Genomic DNA, 21,667 nt, shown 5'->3' with positions numbered 1-21,667 from the left:
TATGCCCAATAGCATGCACATGAATCATTCCTGCTCCAACCTCTTGCAAACACATCAAAGTAATGTGACTATGTCAGTTTCTTGTTTGTGAAATGAATATTTGCAGCACACGGCCCATCCCAGACATTATCAGGTTTAAAGGATTTTTCTTTAAAAAAGGTTTGCCATATTCTTGACTTGTCATTGACCACCACAGAGAAAATGTTTTATTGTTCAAATGTTTGAATTCTGAAAGGGTCAGAAGTTGGTCTCTATAAAACCCCAGTGCATTCTTTTATCATTACAGTTCCGTCTCAGTTAATAATCTCGTTTAGGCAGCTCTTAAATACTTTGAAATGCTTTCTTCTTCTTTTTGTTTTTTAAAGTTTATATTTTTATATTTCAAAGGGGAAAATATACAGCTGTTTGTTAATTTTTCAATATGCTGTACCAGCTTCGACATAAAAAGACCAGCAACATACTGGGCACAGGCAACCCCATAGCTGGCGCCTCCATAAGGGGAGGAGAGACTGCTAACTTACCCTGCCACCAACAAGGTGTTGGGGATTGCAGCCGGCAACTGCACAAAATGGGGTCAGGAACTCACTTGGGCCAGCTCACAATCCAGCGTCAATGGTCTCTTGCAGCAGCATCACTTGTGCAACATTGTACTAGATCTAATGGTAGTTCAGCTAGCACAACACCTACTCACAATCTCATTTGCAACAAGACAGTGCTCATTCACAGAGATAAACATAACTACCATGTACTACTTACAAAAATGGGGTGTATAGTCAGTCACCACACCTGTCCATGCTAATACAGACAAGTTGGCAATGGGCCAATTGCCACCAGGTTCTCTTCCTACTGGAACATTTTCCAGGAGTGGACAATGATCTCACAGAACTGCTGAGAAGGAGGCACCAACGCTTACTCTAATAGGAAATAAACTCCCTGGTGATCCAAAAATACTTCTACCAGTGAGAAGGCAAAGTGCCAAAGCTGTGTCTCTGAAGTCCCAGCACCTACAATCCATGGGCAATGATCTATTGATCAATTGTTTAGGGATATTTGGTTACGCTTTACCTAACTACCGTTAATTCCATAAGCAGTGAGGAAGATGTGACAAGCAGCAATGAGGCTAATCCTCATAGCTCCAACTAGGGTACGACAGCTGTGGTATTAGCTACTACTGAAAATGGCAATCCATCCCCATAGAAATCTTCCACAACATTCTGATCTCATAATAAAGTATTAAAGACCGCTGTTCCACACCCAACCTCAGGGCAAGAAATCTTGATGTTTGCACCTGAAGTTCTAGAATTTTTCTAGCTACACCTTCCTGACGAATGCATGCAAAAGCCCTTCACACAGGCTATATGGCTAAAATGAAAAGATGTGTCCATTATTGTAACAATCTTCACAAACAGCCTTTGGAGGCTGCAGTAAGAAAACTCATATGTTACTTGTTGCACCTACAATATGAGGGACTAGCCTACTCTTCTTTGCGGTTGCACCTAACAGCTGTAGCCATTCAAGTCTGACAAATGCTACATGAAACTTTGTTTTAAACGTCTTCCATTAGCTTGCAAGCTACCGCTCTAGGGAGATGGGTATCATTCTGCAGTATATATGGCCAGTATGTGACCTACAGCAGCACTTGCTGCAAAATGAAAACTTTATTTACATGTAACAATTGGTTTGCACTTGTAGTGCTGTAGATTGACATGAGCCCTGCCTACTTTAGCGATGCAAGCTCACAGTACAGCATTTAGCAATTGCTATCTTTCTAAATACATATTTCTCTCTTAGTACATAAAGACTTAGTTGCTTCTCATCTCTACACCTGCTTACGCATACACATAGGGGGAAAACACAATCCAGTGTGGAGTTTGGGTCCTGGTGCATTGTGGGTTTTGGGGAAGGCATCATGAGTCACCTTGAAACCAAAACCTGTTATACGGTTCCTTCAAATTAAGTAGGACTGTGTATCTGGACAACATAAACTTGAAAGTATGGGGTTTTAGTCCACACATATCGTCAGAAAATGTTGTCCCTATTCCTAGCTAGCTTGCAGTTCCCCATCTGAACCCCTAACCTTACCAGGGTTCTAGATGGTGAACTGTGAGCTAGCTAGGATTTTCTGATGATATGTGTGGACTGAGTCCCCATACACTGAAGTTTATGTTCTCCAGATACACAGTCCTACTCAATTCATAGGAATCGTATAACATATAGCCCCATGTTGGGCGCCATGTTATACGGTTCCTACAAATTGGGCAGGACTGTGTATCTGGACAACATTTTCTGATGATATGTGTGGACTGAGTCTCCATGCTCTGAAGTTTATGTTGTCCAGATAAACAGTCCCATTCAATTTGTAGGAACCGTATAGCAAACCCGTTTTTCAAGAAAAAAAACTTGCAACTTCTACACCCAATACTAGAAGTCAGGAGTGTGCACAGCATGTGAATGTACAGCCTACAAGCTCCAAACTGATTGTTTTAGGTAGTAATGATTCCTTTTCACGTGCAAAAACAAATATCCCTGTATATGTTTGCATGATGAAATTGAATTTATATACTATTTTCAATAGAAAACATGAAACCTGTGACTATGAATTCTAAAAAGACAGAAATCTACACCCATTAGAGGTCAGGGACATTCAGGTGCAGATTTATAGCTTTTGTTGCGAATCAGATATCCTATGTTCTAGTGGTTTGTTTGAGAATCCAGGCCATGTTTTACATATCATTGCGCATAGGTGAAGAACATCACAAACTGGTTGTTGACTATTCCCCTTTCTCTATGAAACTAATCAGAACTCATAATTTTCACATACTAACAGATTACCCGGTAGTGTGACATCCTTCTTATATGCCAGTGCAAAAATCTCAATTTATCTTAATTGTCTGCCATAGACTTCCCCTTTACTATAGACTAACAATGACTCTAATGTAAAAGACTATTATTGATATTTTACTTGTACTTTATGTATTGATTTCTGCACTCACTGCACACCTCTGGTCGACTTAAACCTTTATGCACCGGTTACTGTTGGGGTAAAACTAGCTCATTCCTAAGCTCTGTCTGTACTGCCCCAGATGTGAGCACAATGTCTTACACTTCGTTTGAGGAATGGTTTTTACCTCACACCCCTTATGTCTCTGGTTGTGTATTTATTCAGATGGTTTTTCAAAGGTGTAAGCCGCAAGGATGCAGAACGTCAACTTCTGGTGTCTGGAAACCCAGTGGGAGCATTCATGATCAGAGACAGCGAGACAACAAAAGGTAAAATCAGGCCTTTCTTCTCTCGTGGTCAAATTGCACCTCCCTTCTTCTGAACTTCCTGCATCAATATATTGATATTAGGCTTATCTTGAATAAAGTTTTCAGTATAGGTTATTTGTGGTCACCAAGAGTGGGAATTTAGATCTGCTTGATTACAAAACTTACAGATAAACCTTTATGGTCTGTAAAAGAAGTACCTCACCTGGGGTCTCTAGATTTATGAGCTTATGCATTTGTGGCTAAAGGAAAAGTCCTGATGTGGGATCCTTTTGTAAACAGGAATATTAACATGGACCTAGCTGGAACTGTCAGATCTACTGGACCGTGTATATACTACTGCATTTCATTGGCAAAGTATCTAATATAAAGCAACTGGAAGAAAACTTAGCTTTGTTGTGTGACAGTCACAGGACTAGTAGACTATTCCACCTCCAACAATAAAAGAGGATGGAAGAGATTCTGGCAGGATGGAATGGAGGACCACGAGGAATGCAAAGGCTATAACTGAGAGCCAAGAAAAAAGGCTTGACATGCTAATATGTGTATCATGTGCTGACATGCAAGGCGGTACAAGAAACCAATAGGTTTTGTCCAACAGTAGAAGTGTTTACCAATCAATAGTAAATGATTCTAAAAAGGATAATATGAGGCAAGGTGAGGTCTTTAGCAATGTTAAACCATGGATTCTGATATGGCAGGAATAGTAGCCTGCTGAGCATTCAACTACCAGGCAGGCCTCCAGGCCCCTCTCCTATCCAGCATGGATAGAACAAATGATCTATTAATTTACCTTTTTCACCTACTGCTTGTAAAAGTGATATTTCATGTGCAGCCCACATGATCGAAGATCAGAGGAAACTTGACCACATCAGGTCCACCTTAAGAACTGCACTGACTGTCCAACGCACACGCATCCCACTTAAGGTTTACTGTATCATATTAAAGGCCACTATTTAAAACAAAAAACAAACCACCTCTTTAACTAACAATCCACGGTCTTTCTCAAACCGCCCAGAATCTAGCACCAAGCCGAATTTAAATCTCCCATCCTCTGCTTCAGGAGAATTGTTTTTCCCTAATACTGCAGACATTTTTTAATTTGGCTGGCCCACCAAACATAAAAATACGCTTCTAGGTTTGCTAAGTCTGAAATTAATTGATAATGAAGTAATTGTTTGTCTGTGTAAATATTGATAGCTCAGATGAAGTGTGCAATATTGTGAGCATGAGGTGGATGTTTGATGTGGATGTCAGCCAACCACTGGTTTGGGGTAAGACTACCATTAGCGACTTTACTCATGTGGATCCACCATGTGATGGAAGGTGGAGCCAGACCAGAGACCTAAAACAATGGCCTGACATGCAGGGAGAAATATCCTTGCATGTTAGGGCCATTATTTTTTTGTGTTACTGAAACAAACTTCTGCTTTAGGAATTTCAGACAAACAAAATATCCAATGTTGAGTGGTCAAAGCTAATAATCAGTTCAGCATTCATCTGCACCTTGACTGCATTCACCACAATGGCAGATGTAATGGAGATGTAGAGATCCCAGCAAATGCGGCCATCTAAATATGGTAGATGGTCCTCCACCAAGAGCGTGGACGTCAGAGTACCTGCTAACATGTTGGGCTGGCAGATAGTCCATTTCATTGTTTCTAATTCCCCACAGTACTAATTTGGTTTGAGATGTGTGTGAGTGATCTGGCATCTGGTTCTCTTCTAGAAGAAGGCTGATCATTGCTAACCTAGTGGTAAGGACCGAGGTGCAAAATTAGCAGAGACCACAATAAATGGTTGAGGAAAAGGGGTGAAGAATGGGCTTCTCCAGAGGATCTTACAGTTATTTGCAGTTGGAGAGGATCTCTTATATTTTGTGTATATTGTTTGGTGATTTCCAGGTAGCTACTCTCTGTCGGTGAAAGACAAGGACCCTCAGTGGGGAGACACCGTGAAACATTACAAGATACGGACACTGGACAGTGGCGGCTTCTACATATCACCCAGGAACACCTTCAACACTCTGTACGATCTCATTAACCATTACAAAAGTAAGTCATCCAGCTCTTGCAACAGAAACCTAGGGACATGCATGAGGAAAGATATAAAACCCTGGCCTCCCACCAAGGAGAGCAATAGGACCCACCCCAAGAAGGTCCTAAGACAGTTGCTCAGCCGTCCAGTACTTATGAAAGGCCATATTTCATGGTGCCTCTTTGATTCTTCTTGATCTTGTTCCAGAGCAAAGTGATGGTCTGTGCCAGAAGTTGACCACACCATGTGCCAGCTCAAAGCCTGAGAAGCCTTGGGAGAAGGATGCCTGGGAGATCCCGCGTGAGTCCCTGAAGCTGGATAAGAAGCTGGGTGCAGGGCAGTTTGGAGAAGTTTGGATGGGTAAGAGTGCGGCTGAAAACATGCATGAAATGGAAAATGTACAGCAAGGAGGATAGAGCTGACCGTGCCTTCTGAAACACAGGGTGATCGTTTAACCAGCTGTACCATGGTATGGGGGTTAGTGATTAAAATAGCAGCAGTGCCACTGTTTCTGACAGCCATTGGTATGGTGGCAGGCGGTGTGGTAGGTACCTTTTGGCTTTGTAGCAGGAGGTGGCCCTGAAGAGCATTTTAAACTTGGGCCAGCATAAAAGTCAATTGAAGATCATGATATCAGGCTATGTTTAGAATAATTTTCATCTCAACTAGAATCCTCTAAATATAATAAGTTTGTTTGTGTCCCATTGTGAACAAGGTGATAGATTGTGTGTCATCACAAATAAATTTGCTGCATACATGACATGTAACACAAGTAATTTGCTTACTACGGTTATGTATCTATTTATCAGGGTTTTTTGTTTAGCTCTTGACAATTCAGTGAACTTCACTGTGGAGCAGTGGAATAATGGAAGGGCAATTGACAATATATAAATGGGTTTTAAAGTAAAGGACAACTGGGAGGACAGATAAGTCTCAGCATTACTAATCATCCTGTTTCTGGTCTGCGGGCACCAGAAGGAGGTGGGTTTTCAAACCTTCTGTTGTGAGAGGAGTTCCAGAGGGTAGTGCCTTGTGTAAAGAAAGACGTTCTCCATACCACTTCTCTTTCGGCAGATGATTGGCTGAGGTTTAGAGAGGCATCTGAGGGGAACATATTTCTAGGAGACCTCGACAGTTAATCATTTGACCTGCCATGGGGACAATAGTGGGTTTGTTCTGTCACCTGGAACAGTTCAAGGACTTTATGGTTTGGAGTGATGTGCTTTGGGTGACAGGTCAGAACATGGTGCATGCTGTGCAGTTCTGGCACCTTTGTTTTTTGCATATGGTTTTGGTGTGGAGTCTTGTGTAGATATCATTGCAATTGTCCTGTCTTGATGTTTCAGTTTTGAGGGCCAGAGCACAGGTTTTGGGAGGGGTAAGGTACTCCACAGTAAAGGTAGGTGGTAGTACATATTCTTGGTGCCTGCTTAAACCTGTAAAAACAAAAACCTTGACTTAGACAAAACCATCCAGTTGAATTGCAAGTTCACGGAGTTGGTCAGGCCATCAGCAATTGGTGCAGATTCTCCAGCCTGCCAGTCCTAAAAGTAGAAAGAGAAATGCATGAACCATTAAGGCAGAATTTGTTTTGGTGCATCCAATCTTGTACCCATTAAGGCATGGGCTACTTGGCTGTCACTCCCTAGATCACTTCTGTTGATATAGATGTAGATCTGGCTCTACAGGATAAACGTGTTATCCAATACAGTATTATTCAACATTGTGAACCAGGGGATCTATGTAGACATTGAAGAGACTCAAAGAAAGAGTCAATTCTTGCAGCGTGCCACATTAAGATGTGGCTGATGCAGGCAGAATCACCCTGAGCTTAACGGGACAGTCAAGAGCTGTTAGTCAGTGGGTCTGGAGTGCCATGCGCCATGTCCATGCCTACAAAAACACTCAAGCTGACCTTTGTTGCTGGATGAGAGGAGTCCTTCCTTAATCTGATAACAGTGGTTTCCATTGAATAGCACTTGTTAAAATGCATGCGTTTACAACGACGCGTTGTTACATCGCAAGCCATTACAACGCAAGTCGTTACAACAACTTGCTGTAGGGAGGGCGCTGGATTTTGGAATAGTATAATTTACTATTCCAACTCCAGTGTGTGCAACAGTAGGGAAGGAGTTGGATTGAAAATCCAATAAATCCAACACCTTCTGCCCCCCCCTACAGCAAGTGGTTGTAACGACTTGCGTTGTAATGGCATGCGATGTAACAACACGTCATTGTAACGACTTGCGTTGTAAAGGCATTACGATGTAATGCCTGCGTTGTAATGGATGTTTTCCATTTCCATCCCTGGCGATGTTAGCATCCTAATTGGCAGTGAGGGACCAAATTAGATAAATAATTGTTGGCAAACGCAGTAAGTACCTTAGCCACATAAGTAGAGCCCAAAAACTGGTTAAGTTAATCCAGAATTGTTAGTTGACAACATGTTATCTTTAGGTTTGTGAGCAACTATTCCTGTGACATGATGAAAGGTGTGTGGAGAACCAGAGGTGGCATGCCCAAGTTGTCTAACTGTTGTATTCAGGTAGTTCAAACAAAGGACTCCACACTGTGCCTTCAGGCATCAGCCCAGTTGTGCGAAGCACGGGGGTCACTCCGTCTTTTGACCCACTTCCGAATGCTCTCCGAAGCGTTCTTTAGCCCAGTCAGCTTCTCTCACCACCCAGGCCCGATCCGGGAAATACTGCCTGGCAACACAAAGTCGTCGGGCCGGGTAAGTTTTGTGCCCTCTGCCACACTGTAGGCACAAAAAGGAGCAATTGATGAATGGGGATTGAAGCAGGGGAGCCTCTCGGAAGAGGGAGGCACCCCGTAGTACACACATCGATCAAAGTAGTGGCCAGGCAATCTGGGCACTCCGGAACACAAATCCACTCCTCCGCACCTCCCTGGAAATGAGGCACAACATCTGGGGTGCGCCGGTACGAGTCTCACCAGACAGTTCCGATCACACACATGCAGAGTCGCAAATTCAGCACCTCCCTGGAAATGAGGCACAACGTCTAGTGCACGATGAGCTGAGTTTCACCAGACATTTCCGGTCACACACAACAAAGAGTTACCAATTACGTACCTTCCTGGAATTGAAGCACAACATCTGATGTATGCTGAGCTGAGACGCACAAGACAATTCCGGTCTCATACAAAGAAGAGTTACCAATTCCGTACTTCCCTGAAAATGAGGTATAACGTCTGGTGCACATTGAGTTGAGTCACACCAGACAATCCTGGTCACACACAGGCGCAAGTTCAGTGGTGCCACATGAGGTAGAATGAGGCACTGCTACCGGTCTGCCCCCACATCCAATGGTCGCAACCTATGAATTGGGCATCACACGCAATGAGCATGCAGTCAGCGAGTCGCACGTGAGCATGTTGCAGGATCGATGAAGCAGCCCACACGGGGTCCCGTGACCGGTGAATCCGCTCACCACCAACAAGTCAACTTATGCATATCGAAGCCCCACATGCAGAGGCCACTCTCCTGATATGCGAGCAGTGCTTTTGGGGCTCTGCAACAGGCAATTCGGTCCCCATGCACACTACTTAGTTCCACGCTCACACCGCGCTACCACTGGGAATCCAGCAGACTATGTGGGCACTTAAGATGGCACCACTCACCAGGTGTCACTGGTAGATGGTGTGGGTCCCTCGTGGGAGGTCTTTCATGTCCCTGAGGCCTCCACAAGAGACAATGCAGCAGGTAGTCAGCCTAGGCCAGCAACTATTCAGGACGGGTGCCCGGTCCCTTCCAATGGCAGTATTCCTCCTTGGGCACAACAGATTCCTCTAGCAGTGTGCACCACTCAGTTCCAGGATCTCTGGTCCCACATCCCCATAAGTGTATCTCTGCCATGCTGAAGTATGGCACCAGTAGTTACACTGTAGTGTGCCTTTGAAGTTGGGGGTGGTTTCGAGTGTTTCCCTTTGGACCACAGATGTCTCCCCTGAATTTCAGTCGTGTATGCTTCGGAGCCGTGGAATTTAGATCCTAATCTTTAGTGAGGTCATGATCTAGCTCCCAGAGGCCAAGTGTCAAAACCTCTTCCTCCAATTTCTCCAGCCAGGCCCTCAAATGGCAGAGGTCTGTTGTTCTAGTTGCATAACAAGTGTTTATTGCTGTTTATGGGGAATACACAGATATGCTCCCCCATCCTCCACGGTGGACGTGAGTCAAATTTAAAGGCTCACACATAGTTTTAGAGCAGAGTAATGCTCACTTTTTAGAAGTGACATTTCTAAGCTATTAATGACAAATCCCTCTTTACCAAAGGAGGGGGTTTGTCAGTGTGAATCCATCATCCTCTCCCTCACCAGGGATCCCGACATCACCAGGAACAACTTCCAGAAAGGAATGAAGGACGTCGCACCCTGAATGATCAGCAGCTGCCTGAAGCTCAACTTAGAGGAAACGGAAGTCCAGCTACGGATTATTTCCCTTAAAGCCGAAATAAACAGCTGGCTTACGCAGAAATCGGCCGAAGTGTATCAGACACAACAAAGTGAATTATACGAGACCGGGGAACTAGTGGGGAAACTGCTCGCGTAGGCAAAAAAAAATTAAGAATCTGATATCTGCCATAAAAAAAGATTGTTAAACATATACAGAGACTAATGACATATTGGGAGTATTTCAGGAATTCTACCAGATTCTCTATAAGGAAGATGCAGGGGCAACACAGGGTGTCTTGTGTAAAATAACCTTAACAGAATTAGGGCCTTTGCTTGATAGTCAGGCTAAGGAGGAGCTAGACAGGGATTTTTCACTCGAGGAGGTATTAACAGCACTGCCCGAGCTACCATCAGGTAAAGCTGCTGGCCCCGAAAGTATTCCCCTAGAAATATAAAAATGAATACAAACAGTTATTGCCCCCATACTATAGATCTTTTCCTGGGTGTTCAACATAATGGGCAAACACCAGAATCCTGGAAGGAGACAGACATCATCATTTTTCCTAAAAAAGTAAAACCACCAGATAATGCAGCTTCATATAGGCCTATATCATTGATCAACACAGATACAAAACTATACTCCAAAATATTGGCTACTCGATTAGGGAGGGTCATTGGTCATCTGGTCCCGCCCTGGCAGCATGGTTTTATTCCCAGGAAGGGGACAACTGATCACATAAGGCGGGTTATAACATTGTTTGATATCCAGGCTACAACAGGGGGACAGATGGTCATGATCCTCCTCAATGCCGAAAAAGCGTTTGATCGGGTGGCCTGGAGGTTCTTGTGGGGGGCTATCGGAGCTAAATGGCTTTGGGCCACGAATCATCAGGGCCATTAAAGCAATGTACTTAGACCCTAGAGCCCGTTTACAACTGATGGGAAAAGACTCAGATAGTATTTTAATATCAAGGAGGACTAGACATGGATGCCTCTGTTCCCCTATTTTATTTGCTCTGTATATAAACCCTTTGATCAAATTTTTTTTAAAAGCCAGGTCATCAAACCGATTGTTTTTAGAGGTTTCGAAACCAAGATTTTGGCTTATGCAGACGACATTGCCATTTTAACCACCAACCCGACCGATGCAGTCAGGAAAGCCGCGGCTATCGCCAAAGAATATGGGCAGGCATCATGTTATTCGTTGAACGAAGGTAAAACGTTGATAGTATGTAGAGATAATATAATTTTTAATGATCCTCTGCGTGTAGAAAATGCTACCTATATGGGGGTCTGTATTAGCTCTAAAATAGATACAATAGTTAAGATTAAATTTGAACCTCTGATAAAAACAATATCTACAGACCTTAAAAGGATAAACGGGCTGCACCTATCTGTTATTGGGCGGGGAAACGTCTTAAAAATGACAATGTTACCAAAAATCTTGTATATGTTTCGCTCTATTCCGCTCATGATAGATGCGGTAATTTTAAAAGCACTAGAAGCCATGTTTTCAAATTTCACTTGGCAATACGTAAAAGTCAGACGCTCCCTAAAGTACCTGACACTTCCACAGGCACAGAGGGGGCTATTGTTTCCTAATATCATATTCTATCACTGGGCAAGTCTTTTACACCAGATGTCGATTCTATTCTGCTCGGCCACAAGTAAAGAGACAGAGGAGGAAAGGAAAGCCAGGATTCCAACAATATATGAACTTAGCTTAGGGAGGGGTTGCTATTACGCCAGGTGGAGTCAAGCTACTACAAGAAGGTGCGATTTAAGGTGGTGCAAAGCGCCTGGGAAATATGGGCCAGGGTGCGCAAGGCTATGGCAATCCCAAAAGTTAATCGCTATACCCCTCTCTGACGATCGCATATCTTTCTGCACCCTTTCTATGATAATATAATATGGGTAAGCACTGGGAACATCTAAGCCTAATTGCGATAGATCTATATGGGTCAGGCCAGCTGCGCCCTTTCGTGGCCCTGCAACAGGATTATGGGATCCCTGCTAAGCAGTATTTTAAATATGTACAGATCCAATAATTTTTTGCTAGTCGTAGACCGGTAGTACATTCCGAAAAAATACCACTTCTTCAGATAATTGCACAGAGGGGTAACAGGATAAAAAATATTTACCGTATATTGATAAAGAGCTCTAGAGAAGACCAAACCTAATTGGGCTGGAAAGCTGAACAACCCTGATGTTGATGTGTATATGGCTCTGTTATTAGCAGCCAAAAGTTTCGATCAACCAATCTTAAGACACAACATTATAAAACTTTGTTTAATCTGTATTTACCCCTGCCTATCTTTTAAGTTGGGGCAAGAGAGCAGACAATAGGTGCCCTAGTTGCGGGGAAGGGCCTGCAACAATAGTGTATATGTTTTAGGATTGTGATAGGCTGCTATTTCTAAAGAACGAGGTGGCTAGGTTCTGGGAGGGGCTGCTAGGACGTAGGATTAACCTATCCCCTACTCTGATGCTAATGGGCTATGATAGTTGAATTGGCCTGGATACTACACAGAAATATTTTTTATTTATCTATACAGCCGTTTTTAGGATAATAATCGCAGCAATATGGAAGGATGTTGATCCCCCACCTTTCAAATATGGATAGCACGCCTCTTGGGGATATATAATCAAGAGACCGCACTATACATGTGCAGGGGTAGGAAGACTAGGAGAATCGGACAGGCAATTTGGTCACCTATTGCAAGGTGGAGAACGAATGTGGGATACCCAGGCAGGATAAGAGGTGGTGGTCTATGGGATGTACCCTAAACTACGTATAAATAAATTCAATATGTGTCATCAGGAACTGCTAGCATCCGATTTTATAGATCCGTCTGTTTTATCCAGTGTGTATAATATTTATTGTATTTATAATATTTATGATATTTCCTTCCCCAACTGTGATAATAATATGTATTAGTGCCTTTGTGTGTATACTGTATAAACGTAATGCATTGCCTTTTTCTGTATGTAAGAACCGATATAAGTACTGCAACTGGATTTCCATGGGTATATAATTAAAAAAAAAATAAAAAAGAGAAAACGGAAGTCCTCATCCTCTGACTCACACCCTCTGCCTGGGATGACACTTGGTGGCCTCCCGCACTCAGCACCCCTCCCACACCCATGGACCACGCCCGAAACCAAGGCATCATACTCGACTCCTCCCTCACCATGAACCAAAATATCAACATGGTATCCTCCACATGCTTCAACACCCTCCGCATACTCCGCAAGACCTTCAAATGGATCCCCCCGAATCCAGGAAGGCCGTCACCCACGCACTCACCACTAGCAGGCTGGACTAAGGAAACGCCCTCTACACCGGAATCAACAGATCTCTACTCCACAAACTCCAGACCATCCAGAACGCTGCAACTAGACTTGTCCTCAGCATCCTACGACAAGACCACATCACCCAGCACCTACGAGACCTCCACTGGCTCCCTGTTGAAAAAAGAGTGACCTTCAAGCTGTTCACACATGCCTAGAAAGCCCTCCACAACACTGGACCCTAATACCTCAACAAAAGAATCTCCTTCTACGACCCCAAGAGAAACCTCTGCTCCGCTGACCTAGCCTTGGCCGAGATCCCCCGCATTCACAGAGCCAGAATGGGAGGCAAATCCTTCTCCTACATCATGGCCAAGGCCTGGAACAGACCCCCCCTCAGCATCAGACGGGAAACAGCATTTACAACGCTGTCTGCACAGCGCAGTACCATTACAACGCGGTCATTACAACGACCGCGTTGTAACCATGCGTGCCGTTACAAAGCAAGTCGCTTCAACTACTTGCTGTTGGGGGCATGCTGGTGTTGGATTTAGAATCCAACACATTCCCTACTGTTGCACAAACTGGAGTAGGAATAGTAAATAATACTATTTCTAAGTCCAGCACGCCCCCTACAGCAAGTCGTTGAAACGACTTGCAATGTAATTGTTCGTTGTAACAACGGTGTTGTAAAGGAATGCGTGAACAACGCATTCATTGTAAATACCTATATTCATCAGACGAAGCCCCACACTGCAAGCATTCAGGATGAGCCTCATGACCTGGCTCTTCAGGTGACTGGAGCTGCCCGAAACCCCCCTCCCCCAGCGCCTTGAGACCCTCCGGGTGAGTAGTGCGCTCTACAAATCCCTGATTGATTGATTGAGTGATAGGAAACGTTATGAGGCTGCTCCACTGCAAGCCACTATTGCAGCTTGAAGTACATTCAACCATTCCCCCATTTTAACCTATGGGAAAAGCAAACCTCATAGGTAGTGAAAACGCACATGGGTATTCTTCACTACCTGGGCATGGAACACACATGTGTACCTGCCCTGCCTTTCACCTACCACTTGCTTTGACCCTTAAAACTTACCCCAGCGGTGCCATAGTGGTAGTGAAAGATCCCCTCAGGATTGGCCAGTGGTTTAGAAAGGCCGGCCTGAGCATAAGTGCAATTGCGCACACACAGGCCTGCAATATCAGGCTTTGACACATGTTAAAAAACACCATAGGTGCAAATGTGCACAGACAGGCTTGCAATGGCAGTCTTTGACACATGTTTAAAAGCACCATAGGTGAAAATGTACACAGACAGGCCTGCAATGGCAGGCTTTGACACATGTTTAAAAGAACCATAGGTGCAAATGTGCACAGACAGGCCTGCAATGGCAGGCTTTAACACATGTTTAAAAACACCACAGGTGCAAATGTGCACAGACAGGCCTGCACTGGCAGGCTTTGACACATGTTTAAAAGCACCACAGGTGCAAATGTGCACAGACAGGCCTGCAATGGCAGGCTTCGACACATGTTTAAAAGCACCATAGGTGCAAATGTGCACAGACAGGCCTGTAATGGCAAGCCTTGACACATGTTTAAAAACACCACAGGTGCAAATGTGCACAGACAGGCCTGCAGTGGCAGGCTTTCACATATTCAAAAACACCATAGGTGCAAATGGGCACAAACAGGCCTGCAATGGCAGGCTTTGACACATATTCAAAAACACCACGGGTGCAAATGTGCACAGACAGGCCTGCAATGGCAGGCTTTCACACATATTCAAAAACACCACGGGTGCAAATGTGCACAGACAGGCTTGCAATGGCAGGCTTTGACACATGTTTAAAAATACCATAGATGCAAATGTGCACAGACAGGCCTGCAATGGCAGGCTTTGACACATGTTTAAAACACCATAGGTGCAAATTTGCACAGACAGGCCTGCAATGGCAGGCTTTGACACATGTTTAAAAGCACCATAGGTGCAAATGTGCACACAGACAGGCCTGCAATGGCAGGCTTTGACACATGTTTAAAAACACCACGGGTGCAAATGTGCACAGACAGGCCTGCAATGGCAGGCTTTGACGCATGTTTAAAAACACCACGGGTGCAAATGTGCACAGACAGGCCTGCAATGGCAGGCTTTGACACATGTTTAAAAACACCATAGGTGGAAATGTGCACAGACAGGCCTGTAATGGCAGGCTTTGACACATGTTTAAAAACACCACGGGTGCAAATGTGCACAGACAGGCCTGCAATGGCAGGCTTTGACACATGTTTAAAAACACCATGGGTGCAAATGTGCACAGACAGGCCTGCAATGGCAGTCTTTGACACATGTTTAAAAACAACATAGGTGCAAATATGCACAGACAGGCTTGCAATGGCAGTCTTTGACACATATTTAAAAACACCATGGGTGCAAATGTGCACAGACAGGCTTGCAATGGCAGTCTTTGACACATGTTTAAAAACACCATAGGTGGAAATGTGCACAGACAGGCCTGCAATGGCAGGCTTCGACACATGTTTAAAAACACCATGGGTGCAAATGTGCACAGACAGGCCTGCAATGGCAGTCTTTGACACATGTTTAAAAACAACATAGGTGCAAATATGCACAGACAGGCTTGCAATGGCAGTCTTTGACACATATTTAAAAACACCATGGGTGCAAATGTGCACAGACAGGCCTGCAATGGCAGTCTTTGACACATGTTTAAAAACAACATAGGTGCAAATATGCACAGACAGGCTTGCAATGGCAGTCTTTGACACATATTTAAAAACACCATGGGTGCAAATATGCACAGACAGGCTTGCAATGGCAGTCTTTGACACATATTTAAAAACACCATGGGTGCAAATGTGCACAGACAGGCCTGCAATGGCAGTCTTTGACACATGTTTAAAAACAACATAGGTGCAAATATGCACAGACAGGCTTGCAATGGCAGTCTTTGACACATGTTTAAAAGCACCATAGGTGCAAATGTGCACAGACAGACTTGCAATGGCAGGCTTTGGCACATGTTTAAAAACACCATGGGTGCAAATGTGCACAGACAGGCTTGCAATGGCAGTCTTTGACACATGTTTAAAAGCACCATAGGTGCAAATATGCACAGACAGGCTTGCAATGGCAGTCTTTGACACATATTTCAAAACACCATGGGTGCAAATGTGCACAGACAGGCCTGCAATGGCAGTCTTTGACACATGTTTAAAAACAACATAGGTGCAAATATGCACAGACAGGCTTGCAATGGCAGTCTTTGACACATATTTAAAAACACCATGGGTGCAAATATGCACAGACAGGCTTGCAATGGCAGTCTTTGACACATGTTTAAAAGCACCATAGGTGCAAATATGCACAGACAGGCTTGCAATGGCAGTCTTTGACACATATTTCAAAACACCATGGGTGCAAATGTGCACAGACAGGCCTGCAATGGCAGTCTTTGACACATGTTTAAAAACAACATAGGTGCAAATATGCACAGACAGGCTTGCAATGGCAGTCTTTGACACATATTTAAAAACACCATGGGTGCAAATATGCACAGACAGGCTTGCAATGGCAGTCTTTGACACATATTTAAAAACACCATGGGTGCAAATATGCACAGACAGGCTTGCAATGGCAGTCTTTGACACATATTTAAAAACACCATGGGTGCAAATGTGCACAGACAGGCCTGCAATGGCAGTCTTTGACACATGTTTAAAAACAACATAGGTGCAAATATGCACAGACAGGCTTGCAATGGCAGTCTTTGACACATGTTTAAAAGCACCATAGGTGCAAATGTGCACAGACAGACTTGCAATGGCAGGCTTTGGCACATGTTTAAAAACACCATGGGTGCAAATGTGCACAGACAGGCTTGCAATGGCAGTCTTTGACACATGTTTAAAAGCACCATAGGTGCAAATATGCACAGACAGGCTTGCAATGGCAGTCTTTGACACATATTTCAAAACACCATGGGTGCAAATGTGCACAGACAGGCCTGCAATGGCAGTCTTTGACACATGTTTAAAAACAACATAGGTGCAAATATGCACAGACAGCCTTGCAATGGCAGGCTAGAGACAGCTTTTAAAAACATCAAGTAAGTACCACTTCCCAGCATGTGTAGGAAAAGCGCGCACACTTTCACACTGCATTTACATTGGGAAAGTGCCCAGGGCCCTAAGAGCACCAAAAGAGATTCAGCAAAACCAATGAGGGAGAAGCAAATATGTTTAGGGAAACACCACCTCAAGCATGTCAGGTCTAACAGTCAACGTCCCATTCTGATAGGAGAGACAGAGAAAGGAATGAACATATACACCACCATGTGCACGCCCCTCAACCATTGAAGTGATGTATTAAAATGTTCTTAACTACTGTATACAAAGGGACTCCCTCATATTTTAGAAGATACCAGATGTTATTGATTCTTTTCAAGGACGAAGAGAAAGAAACTTATCAGAAATATTCAGGTTAGCTTTTAACAATCTTGGAGTCATTTAATCGTTGGAGTTCTTCTTGACCTCTGCATGTTCACCAACTTCAGCTGATGTGTTGTGAATCCCTCTAAGTTATCGCCGCTTTACGGCCGAAAACGGACGCAAAAGCGGCCTTGATGATATGCCCCATAGTCATTTGAATGTAATCCTTTGCTCGACTGAGAGAGCTGGAGTGATGTGGTTGTGTTTCATTAAGTTAAACTTATCTTTGTGGTTTGGTTTTGTGTCCTCTTTTTTTGAATCATTAAAGTACAAGAAATTGTCTTTCATCTGAAAGAATATCTATATGAGCATATTATCAATCTTAGAATAGAATTTTTTGTGTTCATTCGGATGTCAACCTGCATGTCATAAGCAGACATTTTAAATTAATGTTGGATTGGATCCAGAGAACTGAAGAACCATTAATCCAAGGTCGTGGTTGCTGTCATTGGAGTAGTATGTCTTGATTAACTAAATAATTTTTGATCCTGACTTTTACCCCCCATTAAGGAGGATTGGATCCAGTAAACTGAAGAGCCATTAGTCCAAGATCATGGATCCTTTCTTTGGAATGGTGCGTCTTGATTAGCTATCTTGTGTGCTGCAGACACCTCTAGTAGGATAAGTACTCCAGATTGATTAGCATCCACTGAAGATAGTGGGTCTTACATGATGTCTGCCAATCTGGTTTCCATGCCTCTGTCTGGTATGATCCCAGATTGACAGTCGTGACAAACTATGTGTACCTCGAAGAGCAGTCGAAAGTGTTATTGCCGCTTTCATGATTTTGGATAGCAGCCTATGTTAGAAATGGCCAGACCTTAGCTGAGTCTTTTGGATCAGCAGCACTATTCTGGTAGAGAGTTAATGGTAGTATGTTGAATGATCTTAAGACTTGACTATGTTCGATTAGCCCAGTTTAACGGGCTGTTGATGTCTGGGGCTAGAGTACCCATCACTCCTTTATGAGGGCTGTCTGGCAGGGATTGGCAGGCACCATGGATAACTTTTCTTTTGGAATGATTTGGAAGACTTCTTACTTCCCCAGTAAACTCAAGGAAGCATTGAGAATAGGTAAGCGCCTTGAGGCCCTCACGGGTGAGTAGCGCGCTTACAATTCCCTGATTGATTGTCAATTGATTGCGAAGGAGATTTGGCTAGAGAGTCTTGGATTATCTGTTGGCGACTGTCAGTTTTAGATATAAATAGGTTAAAGGAATGTTTGTAGAATTTAGGAGTTGCTTTTATCGGAGCCTAGGTCCGTGATGTCTGAATACTTGGAACAGTTTTCCTGATTGATGTGGTGGTGCCTTCAAGATAGAAGGGTATGTTCACTAGTTGGGTGAAACTAAGATGGACAACACTAAATTGAGTCTCTCAATTGAATTATTGTATTGCAAAAATCACCCAGAAGTGATATAACGTTTTGGACAAATTACAAAAAATTGCTAATTGATGTTACATTTTATTTCTCTTGATGACACACACTACATGAGAAGTTTACCAGGCCTGATACAGCTAGTTAAAGTCATGATTCTACACCAGAGTCATCTTGCAGAAGTACCTTCAATATTCCTAACCAAACTAAAATCTATCATCAGTTTGGATTTTTGGGCAAATAAAATTTAATTTCTGACCTGGTGGGAAATACTAACTACATCTAAGAGGAAAGGAAATCTGGTATCTCCAAATAAATTCTTATGCACCAGTCAATGGCTAATCGCAGTGTAATTGTTTTGTTGCTGCATATCAGATATTCTTTTCAAAATATTCTCAACCAAGTTATTTATTAAAATATGTCTAAAGTCTGTAGAATATTATGGTCTAGGTTTAGATTACCTCTGATTGACATATTCTCCCGCATGGTTGAATCCTGAACGATCTGCCTTTATTGACAAAAATTATGTACAGAATGTTTGAAAAACACAGGCCCTTGCTTACGCCTGTTGGCTTTTCTCTAATAGAAACTGTATTTATTTGTCTTAAAGCTACTTACAACAAGCACACCAAAGTTGCAGTGAAGACCATGAAGCCAGGGAGTATGTCCGTGGAAGCTTTCCTGGATGAGGCAAACCTGATGAAGGCTCTGCAGCACGACAAGCTGGTGAAACTTAACGCTGTGGTGACAAAGGAGGAGCCAATCTTCATCATCACCGAATACATGGAAAAGGGTATGAGAAGCTGTGGCTAAGTTGGGAGACTGTCCTAAGAGCCACATCCTCGGGATAGACCTCCAGAACCATACCCCCTTTATATTGTATTTTAGGATTACAGTGTATGTCCTATTAAGAAAGTAATGTAGAATTATAATCACTGGGGAGCTACAACCCTTTGGAATAGCAATACTGAACCATAGCTCCCTTGAAATAGAATTGTTGAACCACTGCTCACAATCAATAGTACTGTGGAACTAAAACCCTTTGGCATTGTATGCATGAACCGTAGCCTTCCTTGAAAACTCTTCTATAACTACATTCTCATAGAAAAGTAATACTAAACTTTCAATTGTACTTCAGGAGTTTGAATCATTTGCTTCAAAATACAACATTTTAGAATCAAATAGTCTGAAAACAATTTTGCAGAATTTTTGCTTTTTAGGTTTAGGTTGGTATTTTTTTCATAATTTCCTCATTCACTTTTCTTCAAAAAGTATGCCACTGAAATGACATTTGCTGACTACTTTTATTTACAATCCATATTGCAGCAGAAGTCGAAGAGAACATCCCTAAACCCCTCAACACTTTTTGCACCCATGGTGTATCACATTTCTTTAAATTTGCTGTTTCCATGCAGTTCATATATTGTCCCAACCCTATAATTTGCTTCTCCTCCTTCCCAGTCCGCATCTTCTTTCCTTGACCTAGTTCACATCGCCCTTTATTCTACTTACCATTTCTTACCTTTGTCTCCCTTCTGCTACCTCTTCCACACTCTTCTGCTTTCTAATGCAAAGCTGTCATCTGTTAATGCTTTAAATTAGTGCTTAGTTTGAGCTGGTGGTTTCCGGAGTTTGGCACCGGAACTTATTTGTCAGCACCTGCACTTACGACAGACTGCAACATGGGGGCACTGTCTGCCTAAATTAGAAATTAGCACAACAGCTGTTCATTAATTCAATATACATTAACAATGACTAATACCTGCCACACAAGCCATTCTTAGAGCTTTGGGAACCTGGAATATTTTGAATTGCAACCCTTGTAAAAGTGTGAGGGTTAGTAGTTGTGTTGTTATTGTCATTGGCAGTGGCAATGGATAGTGTACGCTGCAGTGGCCTCCTGGTGAGGGCCCTGGCACTTAAATCCTTTTTTGGTACCCTTTAGACTCTTTTAATCCACGTGTGCACCACCCTACACATACACTCCCTCACCTTCACTCATTATACTGCAAAGATCAAAACATCTCCACGAAAGAGCCTCCACTGAGAAGCCCAACGGATATTGCAGCACCGACAATGAGCGCCCTATGATGAAACATGATACCCTTTGGGTGTGTGAGGGCATTCAGATCTGATCACTCGGACCCCCTCCAGGATCCCTCTGGTCATTTCATCTGATCCACCTGCGAGCGCACCCCTTTCCCTTCTACGAGGAACTGTATTCTTCTTTATGCTTTACTGTCTATTTAGTGGCATGGGTGTTGGACCTATTTAAACCACTCCTTGTCCGTCCCTTTATTTGTTTGTCATTGGTGAACACCATTTTTAGGAATTGTTGGAACAGTTGGTGCTGTTTTGTGCCAGTCCTTGAAGGGAATGAAAATAGGCCCTTTCAACTTAAATTTAATGTTTATTTTTTAAATTTCAAATTTATTTTCCAGTTATTTGTAATGATAAATTGTTTTCAGACAAGCTAATTTGGTGCCACTGTATCCCAGAGCCACACCACAGTCTCATTTGTAAAGTATTCCATAAATACAGTCTCATCTTTCTTCAGATAATATATTGGATGCACCACCGTTACAGAATCACAAACAACTTGGATCCTTGAAATACCAATCTTCGGATATACTTTTTTTTTTTACAGAGTTTTATATAGCGAGAACTTGACCCGAATCGGGTATCAGAGCGCTTTACATAGCACCACTTGCATTACATGAGGACACATTCATTTTTGTTAGGCACAGGGAGATTAAGTGATTTGCCCAG

The 21,667-nt window shown here is 43.1% G+C and overlaps 1 protein-coding gene across 4 annotated transcripts in view; it reads left to right on the top strand.

The window, feature by feature from the left end:
• The window catches only part of HCK (HCK proto-oncogene, Src family tyrosine kinase), a 214,316-nt gene that overhangs the window by 152,935 nt on the left and 39,714 nt on the right, over positions 1–21,667 (top strand). For all 4 annotated transcript variants that reach the window (XM_085619503.1, XM_085619500.1, XM_085619501.1 and 1 more), the window contains exons 7-10: positions 3,167–3,270; positions 5,172–5,321; positions 5,512–5,664; positions 19,509–19,691. In XM_085619503.1, the coding sequence (XP_085475629.1) occupies positions 3,167–3,270; positions 5,172–5,321; positions 5,512–5,664; positions 19,509–19,691 (590 nt within the window). The remainder of the gene's footprint in view (positions 1–3,166; positions 3,271–5,171; positions 5,322–5,511; positions 5,665–19,508; positions 19,692–21,667) is intronic.

Source organism: Triturus cristatus, chromosome 7, assembly GCF_964204655.1.
Source record: "Triturus cristatus chromosome 7, aTriCri1.1, whole genome shotgun sequence".
Classification (NCBI taxonomy): Eukaryota; Metazoa; Chordata; class Amphibia; order Caudata; family Salamandridae; genus Triturus; species Triturus cristatus.
This window is presented reverse-complemented; position numbering and strand designations above follow the sequence as displayed.